Source organism: Notothenia rossii (genome assembly GCF_949606895.1).
Source record: "Notothenia rossii genome assembly, chromosome: 3".
NCBI lineage: Eukaryota > Metazoa > Chordata > Actinopteri > Perciformes > Nototheniidae > Notothenia > Notothenia rossii.
In genome coordinates, this window is record NC_136901.1 from 82,219,334 (window position 1) to 82,231,553 (window position 12,220).

General features: G+C 39.5%; 1 protein-coding gene across 9 annotated transcripts in view; it reads right to left on the reverse strand.

Annotated features, from left to right (window-relative positions):
• LOC307031982 (ecto-NOX disulfide-thiol exchanger 2-like) overlaps positions 1-12,220 on the reverse strand; it is a 193,265-nt gene that overhangs the window by 140,415 nt on the left and 40,630 nt on the right. Inside the window, exon 3 of one of the 9 annotated variants that reach the window (XM_079669633.1) lies at positions 6,384-6,473. The exons of the other annotated variants lie outside the window; for them this stretch is intronic. Coding sequence (XP_079525759.1) covers positions 6,384-6,417 — 34 coding nt within the window. The 5' untranslated portion in view covers positions 6,418-6,473. The remainder of the gene's footprint in view (positions 1-6,383; positions 6,474-12,220) is intronic. 9 annotated transcript variants of the gene reach the window in all.

Here is a 12,220-nt window from a genome sequence, read left to right on the forward strand (position 1 = left end):
GAGATAAACTGAGACAAAGGGATTAGGTTATATATGATTCCCACTCCAGAGCAGAAGGTGGCACTATAACCACCAATAAACTGGATACCAACTAATGTAAAAGAGACAAAAATCTATCTACTTTTAAATGTTCACGGTTGTAAAGATGTGAAACGACAAACACGGCTTGAACAATAAGGCATGCTACATTCTCGACAGCTCCTTGACACATCCATGGATGTATTAAGAGAACTCTACCAGCCTCTGCCATTGTTTTATTTTTGACCGCGATCTGGCGGGAAAGGTTTTTCCCTGCATCCTGTGTGCACTCGCGATATTTGGGCGTAACCGTAAACTTAACCATCATCGTCGCGAGAGAGGATCGTTGAGACAAGCAAGACCGTTGGCGAAAGTTGGAGGAGGTAAGCAGAAAACATTGTCATCTAACTGTGAAGCTGTTAATAAATGTCATCAACTGCTAGTCCATCAGCGATATTGTGGTAACGTTGATAGTTAATTTGTTATTTAGTGTTATTTTGTATCTCACTTAAAAAGCCGAATGAGCCGATGAACATGCTAAAGCTAACGTCGTTAACTAGCTAGTCTGTAACTGCCAGTTAGGGAGATGGTTAAAATATAGGATATCAGGATTGAAAACTAAATGACGGTAGCATTACCCTGGGAAAGTTAAACGAAAAGTGTGCTACCCCAGGCACTTATAGGTCAGTAATATCAGCCCCTTTTACAAAGGAATGTTGCGCTGTTATTCGGCTGCGTCACGTAAATTAGCTGTCAAGCTAGCTGCCATGCGGAGCTGACTGCCACTGTGGTTTTCGCTCGGCAGTTAATGTTACGTGACGGGTGCCGCTCTGCCAGTGTCGGTAGTCGCACTCTCCGTCTCTTCGCTAGCTCTCCCTGCTCAGCATATAGTTATGTTCGGCTCTGTGTCACTGCACCCCCGGGCCAGTAACATACATGCTGCCTGCACTGCAGTGACAAAGAGACGGCTGAAAATCGGCAACGTTTCTTTAATATTCCTCGATTTTAAATATTGATGTCCACGCATTTTCAGTAATAATGTTGTCAGGCACTTAATAATAATACGTGTGCATGTCAGTGGCAAAAACAAGCACTTCAACTTTGAGTAATATGACTGCGGCCTAGCTTTTGTAAAAATATTGGATGGACACCCATATATTCAATGCTTTTTATGCTCTTTGGAGTGTGTTGGTAGAAAAACTAAATTCTTAACAGCACAAGCACAAATATTGAGGTCAAATTTTAAGAGACACATAGGCCAACACAAACAGTTATATTAGCACAGATGTACTTTTTTTGTTGTTGTGTGCATTAAGGGGGTATTCAAAAATGGCACAGCAAACCGCTCATAGCTGCCTTTTTCGCCGTCATGTTTTCACCAGAAAGGACGAGAAATAAACCGATTTTTATTTTTCTAGGCAGAATTCAATTACCCCTGTCAGCCAGTAGTAATGAGTAACAGCCAGTGCATGCTCTCATTCAATCTCACTGTCCCTAAGGAATGATGTGTGTCTAATGCTTTGATTATTTTTTCATTCTTTTTTTGTGGTTTTGTATAAAGCTGCTGTGTTTGGTGATATTACAGCCTGCTTCTTTCGTTAGATAAACTGCATGACTTGAGAGTTAGGTCAAATGATTAATTCTGGACAAAAGATTTCAACATAGACCGGGTGAATACGTTCCATAAATCATGAGCTCATATGCGCCAGCTCGACTCGGTGTTATGCATTAAAGCAAGAATGTATAGAGTGGTCGACCCAGTTCTCATGCTCAATGTATCTGTGTGTTTACAGAGACATCTTTTTTGTCATGAATTATTCAAATTCAATTACCACATATTAAATGGGAGCTGGAATTTATCAACAACTATCTTCGTAAAATGTTAACAAGAGCTCAGAGAGGTATAGCCTTAATCTTTTCACAGTCAATATTTCCTCTTTCATTGAACAACATTTATGACTATATGTCCTGTGAGCTTTTGACACTGTTTGTCTCTTTTGAGTAATTTGCCATATCACACAGTCCTGTTCTCACTTGGTAAGAGTGTGCCATGCTGTGTCAATATGCCCTTTGCAATCAAACAAAAGAGTTCAGGTAGCTGATCCACGAAGCCGTCAGAGGGGGAAAGAGGATGGCATTTAAAAAGGTTCTGCTGAGCAGAGAGCCTTTAGGTTTAAAGTGACTGCACTGGTATTTGGTGTCTTCCATTTTGAGATCAATGAATGGTGTGTTTCCTGCTCAGCCCCTAGTGAAAAATGTCATTAACTCCACTGCCCTCTATGCCGCACGACAGCCAGCTCGGAAATGTGTCCGGAAGATGGGGACATCTCTGTCTTTTGGGTTCTTGCTAGTTATCTTTGACCTCTATCTTCCTTAATCCTTCTCTTTCTAATTACCTCTACATTTTCTCTCCTCCTTACCTCACATCCGTGCCCCCTGACTGATGGTTAGCAGATGATCATCTAGACAGGAAAGGTTGAGGTGACTCCCCAGATTAAGTCACACCTCATTAAGTGAGCTTCATAATGTCCCAGCTCACGTACTAGTGTATCCATACTTGGTTGCATTTAATGAGTTGCGGAGGAGTGACACGACACCATCAAAAGTAACTGGGGCCAATGTGTTTTGAGATGCAGAGCCATGTTTGCAATAGTTTTCATGTGGGAGGTGGGAGTTTCTTTAGGTGCCTTGGTGATGGCAGCATCTGTTCTGGAAACCGGATTAGGCTAAATCCAAAAGAAGACCAGACCTAACGCTAGAGAATTTTCCCTCAGCATGAATATTGATGGCAATGGGTCAGAGTGAAAATAACTTGTCACCCCACTGAACCGCTGAAATATTGTTAACAACACGCACTGCCTCGCCATAATCCACAGCCGGAGAATCGCTTGACTCCATCACCACTCATGCATTGCCACCAGTATATCCACAAGAAGAAGTGACGAAAATCATGTTTGTTTGTTTCTACAATGTTACCACACGTCTTAGAAATGCTGCGAGTCCTCTGGTACAAGAAAATGTGTTTTACGAGAGAAAATGGGCACTGTGCTGCATTTAGGCAGCTGTGTTCTGCAGCAAACTGGTTGGTTCCTGGCACCAAATGTGCCATCAGCTTTACTCAAGCATCAAACTTCACTGCCCCCAAGACGACATTGACACAAAGACAGTATTGTAGCCAGGCTTCTAGCTTCCAGCAAGAGGGCAGAAAAAGGCTGAAGAATGTGGGATAAATAGACTTAGGAGAGCCTACATTGGAAATTTGATTCCTTCTGAGGTAAACTCTTGCACACGTTCACGACAGACCATTTATTTTTCCTCATATCCATTCATCTGCTAAATTACATGCTGACCTGCAGATTTAAAAACAGCTGTACATCCTAAGAGTTAGGGGGCCTTATTTGAAATATTATTTTTATTTATAGTGGACCTATGTTGGAAAAATATATTGTAGGCACATACCTATACAAAACATGTCAGTGAAGTAAAAAAATACCAAACAGATCAACCATTGTAGCCATGCCTCTTACTGCTCATACCCCTCTTTTGCAGCCCTGTTAGAGAAACACAGATTTTGGGTCCTTAGCTTGAAAAAAAAAAAAGAGGAGGCGGAGCTAATGCCTGATCAGAATTCTATCGGAGATAAAGTTAAATTCTGCTGTGATAAAACGCCATCCTGTTTTAAACCACATCAAGGATTATTTCTGAAACAGTATGGAGCTCAAATGCTTTTCCTCTTGTGGGTTTATCACAAGGTGAGTTCCTTTTTTTATTTCCTGCTTTTTAAACACATGTGCTCTACAGTACAGGTTAGCCCTGAGTGTTAGCGAGGCGTGCTAATGTAAACAAAGCCGAGATTACGTCCAAAACACGTCAGGCATTGTTTCTGATGGCAACTTTCTGTGGGTCCGCCGCAGATTTGACGTCATATCGGCAGCAAATCTGTATCCGCTCGTTGTACCCCCGTTTTTAAAAGATTTGGGTACGGAGAAAAAGAGAAAGGGTTTTATTTTCTGACACTGCGTGAGTTCCCCGACGCACCGGGGACACATATTTATGTATAAAAGACGTCAAAAAGTGCATTTTGCATGATAGGTCCCCTTTAAATAAATAATAATAGTTAGTGTTCTATCGTCTTAAAACAGGATACATTGATTCTAGCGAACAAAATAAATATCCTGCCTTATTTTTTACACTGTAGTCATGTTCAAATCCCCAAATAATGGGCAAAAAAAAGAATTAAAAAACTTCATTTGTTCACAATACATTGCTTGATTGCTTGTCATGAGTTGTTAATACCTGATGTAGCCCTTTTTGTAGCTTTGATGGACTCTCAACAGATATTTGATATACATATAATAAAACAATTTATTCTTGATATTAGAAAAAAAAGTATGGTTTTTCTGTGTAAGTCTTTCTGTGTAAGTTTTACCATATCAAACTTCTACACAGTACCGTGTATTTTATCAAATCTGAATGCAGACACTTGTGCAGTGGGTGTTGGTGCGCATGGAATTTGATCAGTTCATCAATCCTGTGTTCAGTGGCGAGACTAAAGCAAGTGATTTACAACAAAGGTGTCATTTCTTTATGTTCATATAAACCTCAGAAAATGTGGTTTAAAGGTGAATAGACGTTGGCATGAAGTCGGTGTTCAATTAATGGAGAAAGCGACAGGAAAATTGGCATCTCCCTTTTTGTTACAAACTGATCTGAGAAACTGAAACTGAACAGGGGTGAGGAAAGCTAGATAATTAAACCTACTAAAAAGCCAAATGTACTAGACACTGTGGAAACCTCTACAGTGTAAAAGGGGCGAAGAAAGAGAAAGGATACAACTGAGAGAGCAGGCCAGACAAGCAGGAGGAGGGAAGAAAGGCCAAGTATCAGACAGAGCATTCATTATCACCTGACTGACCTGCATATTGCGCTGTGTGAGAGTAATGGAAAAGGACACACTCATCGGCCAAAGCCCAGCAAGAGGGGCGCTTCTCATTCCCCCTCTCTTTCCTCTCTCTTAAGCAATCTGTCAGTTTCTTACTCTGTTCAATTTATACTCTCGAACAATGTACTGTGGGAATCCATTGTTTTTGAAAATGCCTGATGTTATGAATAGTAATAAGTATTACAGTTCCTCTGAACCTGGTTATTTAACAGCTAATTATCTATTTCATTAGTACTATTCTCAGTTTCTTTTTATTATGCACTTATCGTGTTAGTAACATGCTGTGGTATTGAAAAGACAAACAAAATCAGAGTAACGTCCTCATTGGAGATAATAATGAGAATAAGAATCTACACAGCCATGCTTCACACAAACTAACAATGCTTACTTGTTGATCCTAGGTAGGTTAAATGTTCCCTATGTTGACAATTATATGAATAATAATAATAAGTAAATCAAAAAGGAAAAATCTGATGGGAATGCCATCAGTTGTGCACGTATTGTAGTAACCAAAGTTATGAACAAATTCAAAATGTGTAGATGGTGATGGCGGGGAATCACCTAAGTTATTACAATTCAAATCAATGTCAGAGCCAATTTATCTTTGAATCCATCTGATGTCAAGACATTTCACTTGGAACAACAAACAGTATGTCAATATGATAGTGTCAAGAGTAAAAGGCAGAAAATCACCACATCCTCAACACACATCCTCTGCAGGGCATACATGTGTGTTGAAAATTGCAGCCACTATTACTTGACATATTTGAATCTGTACTAAAGTGATAATTGATGACAGCCAGCAAGTTACCCAGTGCCTTCAGAATGAAATGGCAGAACACTAAGGCATCTATTTGGAGAAATTGGTGGCCAATAATTACTCTGGATTCTAACAATTTCACAAAGGTGCTAACAAGAAATGCTGATCCAGAATCCTAGTTATTGTACTGTTTTCTAAGGTGTGGCTTCCCTCATGTTGGTGTTTTGCAAATAACTGTTTGCAAGTTCATAAATTATGCTTGGGCTACCAACTTACATAAGTAGTCCTGCTTTTATTCGGATTGAAAGCATGGTTCTATTCGAGCAAAAAGGTTCACCAAATAAAATGAGCCTTTATGGGATTGCTGTGATAGTGTGTGTACTCTTGCATGTGAGAATAATATGTGATAGCTTGAATAAGATAACCATTTTGAATCAAAAGCCTTGACACTAATAACTGAGTGGATACAGCAGATTTTGATCTCTGCACCAAAAGAAACCAAAGTGAACACGGCAACAAATAAACATGAATCAAGAAACATAATTTCATGTCACTTCAGGAAAGAGAGAGGCAGGTTCAGAGTTAAAGACAAGTAAAAAGACAAAATATATTTCGAGATGGATACAAAAAAAGACCTTTAGAAGGTGCACTCAGGCCTCTTACCAGTGACTCGGCTTGATCTGTACTCTTTGTACATGTCAGAGATGCAGCAGCGACATGTGTGATCTCAACTTTGCTGGTTCTGTAGCAGATCTGTGTTGGAAAACAAAACCCAGGGTAACAAAGGTATGTTAGGTTGCTGTTTGTTCTGTTACATAAAAAGGCCATAGAGTTTCTTAAACAACAACTGTGCAATCCGCTTTTTTCTTTATGTAGTGGTCTGCGGACGCGAGCGGTTAAGAAGGCCTAAAGATAAAAAGGGCTTTGTCATGAATAGAGAGCAAAGACAAATAGAGGAGAATGTAATTCATCCGCTTCTCCAAGAGGCACAACCTCCCTGCTTTGTGGAGCAGAAGCTCATCCGAGCCAAAAAGGGCTCCGAGGCACGGGGGGGTCCCATTGACTGCGCTATTAACACTCAAACTGGGTGGATCAGCGTAGAGGAAATACAAAACGCTGCCAGAAGGATGCAAAGAGAACTCTGTAATGCATTTCATTCCATAGAGAAGAGCCCTCAGGGTGCAGCGATGACCAGAGTAATTGGCTTTCTCCAGCTATGATAATCTGCATCAGTCATGCTAAACCAACACACTTTCAGGCCAGGGAGAAGGTCACAGTGATCCCCAAACCTCACGATGGCCATTCAATTCCTTTAAAGACATTGACAGGCAAAACCTTTATTCTCACTTTTCTGGATTTTGACTTTAGTTCAAGGGCTTCCAGACCTTTTTAGTATTACATTACATTACATGTCACTTGTTAGACGCTTGTATCCAAAGCGACTTACATACTCAATACTGTGGACAATCCCCACAGGAGCAATTTGGGGTGAAGTGTCTCAGGGACACAACGACATGCTGACTGCAGTGGGGTTTGAACCTGTGACCCCCTGATCCCAACAACAACGCACAAGCCACTGCGCCACACACCACCTAGTAGAACAAATAATGTCATTTACTTCAACTAAAAACTAATACTTGTATATTTGGCGTTTTGGAGATCTGTTTGGAAAAAAATAGCAACTGAAACACATCAGGGCTCTTGGGTACTGTAAGGGGCATATTTACCATTTTCTGAAATGACATGGACTTGGATCATTAAAACAAAACAGCCCAATACTATTTATATTCCATAAATCGCAGGGTAGAATTGATGAAGAATACATGTCACATACAGTAGAACCCATCGACCATCATCTCATGTCAGCTTTAGTGCTCAGTTCTGTTATTCTCTTTCTTACACATCAGGCGGTGATAAGATTTGTATCACTTATCAGGAGCTGCCGTGTAGATATATTTATGCTGACATACTGTATAGGACTAGATAAAAAGATCTTGGCGCACACAATAACATCTTGATGGCATCATTGCAAGCCGCTAGGCCTGAACGTCTCTGCAACCTGCTCTTTTGAAAACACACACAATAGATAAGCAGCTCACAGCCTACAGTAAGGCATTGCTATCATCTATTAAAATCATTTCTGAATTGAGGAAAAAGTACAATGCATATGAAGACAATTACTTAGAGACAGGGCTGTTCTTACATGTTCTTGTTGCTATACTGCAGCATCTTGGCATTATAGTCAAATTGAAATTGGATGTTAGACAGTGAAGGTCAGGCTTGTATTCGTATGTAACATTATCAAATGTATTACTAAGCCGTCCTTATTAACAGTGTAGACCTCCATTGACCTCCTAATATGACCCAGTAGAAATGCTGTAATAGGATTAACCCTGGGAACACAGGATGTAGTGAGAAGATGTTTATGTGTTAATGCCTCATTGTTTTTCCATGTGGTGTGAATATAGAGTGTTGTTGAATATCCATATATACATTTGAATATTTTCAAGACAGGATGAAACAAGATAAGATTTGAAAAATAACAAAAGAAAGAAAAAAGCGCCAGTAAATCCAAGAGTAGAATATCCTTTTAACACACAGTGGTCTGCCGTCCCTGCTTTCCACATAATGGTTTGTTAGGGGAAAAATCCAGGGCGAACAGGTTCTGGCAGGGATGGGTATTGTAATTATAATTTCCTTAGGACTATTTGCAAGCGCCTCCTCTCACCACTATCACTTAAGCTCAGTAGATGGGTACCAATGATGTTCTGGGCGGCTTTAAGCCTCCGCCGCAGAGCCCTTCTGTCCTTGGCTGTGAACATCCTATGCCTGTTTTTAATGTTTCCAGTCAGGAGGCTTTTTATTGGTCCTCCGTAAAAGTTGGCAAGATCTTGGCTGGGGATTTAGCCTTCGTAAATTCTCTTAAGGAATGAAACAGTTTTCAAACTATTTTTCACCAGAAAGGAAATGTTGTTTGTGTTGCTGACTACCCTAAAGCTCCATTGATATACTGTGTATATAGGGGTGTGAGTTTTCAACTTATTTTTGTACTCATTCCATTAAACGTGGCTTACTTTATCTGTGAATGCAACTTAGCAGATAAGTAAACCCCAAAAGAAATGGAGTACTGTGACAGCTAAGCAAGAAAATGTGTTGAGTTATGGCAGCCAGATTAATGCAAAAAATCCAAAACAGACCTGGTATATTGTTACTGTGTTGCCTACAATACCGTAGTAGTGCACTTTTAAAAAGGAGAGTAGAATAATGCTGCAAGTATGCTTGTCCTTGTCCTGACCAGGTCCAGCTTCTTGCTTTTGGACCTGGCTTTCTACTTAGAGACAGGGAAATTGCTGAAAATGGGAGCAGACCATTCACCACAGTAATGGCAACCACAGAAAAAAAATCAAGGGCAACGAGAAAAAAAGAACACTCTCCCGCTGTGAGAAGAGAAAAATATGCTACTTATTCACTATCAGAATTGCATTATCCTAAACTTCAGAAGAATAATGACAGTTATTTTAATTTGGGGGAATAAGATGAGGGGGTTGGTGCAAAGAAAAATAGTTTTTAAGTCCTTTGTCGGCACAACAACAAATGACATTCATCATTCTAAAGGCACCCACAATTCCTATCATATCTGTTATTACCAACATTTTTCATCCCCACACACTCAGCTCTGAAGTACTTTTCCGTAGTTAGGGAAAAGCCTGAGATGCTAACTTGAGGAAATGTGTACACTAATGATTATGAATGACACCGGGAAGAGAGAAGTTTCACACTGGTCTTTGAAATCCATCTCTGAAATTGTGATTCAGATCCAGCAGGCTTCTCAATATGCAAGCTGAACTGAGTTTTCTGCAGACACACTGGCTGAAACAATGGGAGCTATTCAAATGAAACAATAGCTTGTCTTTGAAGTAGAAATGCAACTTGAATTGTTTGTCAAAACAAGGCAGATGATATTAGGACTCATCTAGGTAGCCAGTCAAATGATGTACTAGTTATCGATTGTTTAGTCAAATGTCTTAGAGAGAAAAAAACACAATGCAAAGTATGTGTCATAGTTATTGATGACTGTTCGTATCACTGGTATCTACGTGGTATCACGTACTACTGGACTGGTAAATCAATACACCAACAATGTCAATGTTACTGCTTTAAATTTCCATTAGAAGTTTCCTATGCATGCCTTCCTACAGATATTCATCATCCAGAAAATGTTCCATGTGTTTAGCCTTGTGTAAGTATGTGTTTACTCTCATATGTCTTTTCACACACAGTTCAGTACATTAGTCATCTTGACGAATGCTCAAGGCCAGACACCTGTGTCTAGCAGGGATTAGAGGATCCCTTCAGTGAAGAGAGGATTATCAGAGTCAACCGGCCCCTATAGTGATGGAGAAGGGAGATACCCCATAATAGTCCCGCTAGGTCTATTCATCTTTTGTCTCCACAGCAGGGAAACAGCAGCCTGGGAAGCCACAAACCAAATCGCCCTCTGCAACAATTCTCAGCGTTGGATTAATCATACAAAGTTCACAAGAAGCGATCGGTACTTCACAAGCAGCTCTCATGTACCTTTTTCTTTCCTGTAGCTGTCCCTCAGCCTGCACGCTTATCTCTGTGATAAAGTACCTCATCTCCCACACAGGGGCAACACAAGAAGGGCTCTGGGTGTTTTACATTTGTCTGGAAATCATACAAATATGTTCACACTATCAAGTAGGGAAAAGGCACAACCAAACATATACTACAACCATTTTGTTTACACACATACAAGCAGAAGGCATCCATTTGTTCTGTGAATGAAAAAAAATAACTCCACAGTTACAAGAAGAATCTAAATCAAATCTTTTAAGGCCTATAATGTAGCGAATCACAAAGCTAGAGAACTGTGTCCACACCATAGACTGTATAAGACATGTTTCTGTTTTAAAGGAAGAACACATTATTGGATTTTGATTAAAAAATATAAACATTGTTTTCGGATTTGTTATAAATGAGGTGCACTATATGACTGGCAATGTCTTATAAGACTTTTAAAAAATATTCTTTTCATGTAACCTCTACTTTAAATCATTCATACCATGAATATATCCAATCCAAATTCAGTATATTATTTCTTATCGGCAGCCTTGTTCATTCCCATTTGTATAAACACTAGTCAAGGTAAATATATTACATCTATAATTAATCAAGCTTCAGATATTATGTTAAGTTTTTGTTCGGAAAATGAGTATTAGAAAAAACGTAATCATTCATATTTAGTTATGTAATGGCCAGATGAGCAAGTGTCTTAATGAATTCTTAACGGTTTATGTACTTCCAGGTTATTGCCTTGAAAATACAAAAGGAAACATATTGTTACGTAAACACCGATGAGATGGGGAGGGCATGGAGTTCAAAGCGAACAAACCTCTACTATTGTTGATCTCGATGTTAACCACTATTGTAACATGCAATATTTAAAAATATGTTTTTCCCGTCAATCATCAACAAAATATTATGCTTTTATTCAGTTGGTTGGAGGCATAAATGAGTAACGACAAGAAAAAGCTTTGCCGTTATCACGATGTCGCATGTGGGTTGTGGGAAATAAATCGCTTCACTGGACAGACGCACTGTCATGTTTGTGGTGATGTGTTTTTATCTGTCATGCCTACAATCAACCTCTTTAAATAATAAGTCTTATCCTTACTGCGTGCAATAAAAATGATATATTGAATATACAGCAAAATCTCTTCCCACGCCATTAAAAACATGCAATCATGTGGTACGGTGCCATTCTGTTAATGAGCCCCAGCTGACATGCTGAAGAGATGACAGTCTGTCAAGCCTTCCTACACAAAGGGAGACATGTTGGAGAGATGGCAGCACTACTGAGCGGCAATATGTGAGGCCAAGGTACACAAAAACAACTATAAATGACAAAAAACACAGAAGCACTAAAGCAGTCGTCTGTGCCCTGTGGATACATTTCTTGAAGATATGGCTGTAGATGTTTTTGTCATAAATGTTCAAATCATTTCATTTAGATGGTGAACTGATCCAGAAACAGTATATATAAACAATTAAAAAAGCAGTGAGTCATAGAAATGGTGAAACAGAAGAAGTATGCATGCGATAAATCCTCCATATAGGCTACCAACTGAAGAGCTGCTTGTTTACTTGTACTTACTTTACATTATGTGTTTAGCTTTGCAACATAATACACAATATTAAATAGACATTAAACAAAAAGGGCATAAAAACGGCAGAGCCCAAAACAAACATTTCCAAGAAACTGGTTCATCCTCAATCATTCAGACGTGGCTCAGGCTCAAAACTGTTGTTGACTAGGGAAACAATTTCCACACTGTTAACAGACATAGCCAGAGGAGCAACACAACACTATTCTCTATCACCCCAAGCAAGGAAACAGGAAAACAACTGTGAGCAAAGCAATAAAATGTGTGCATCCTCAAATAACAAATGAAATTGCATCTGAGCTCTATGGAAAC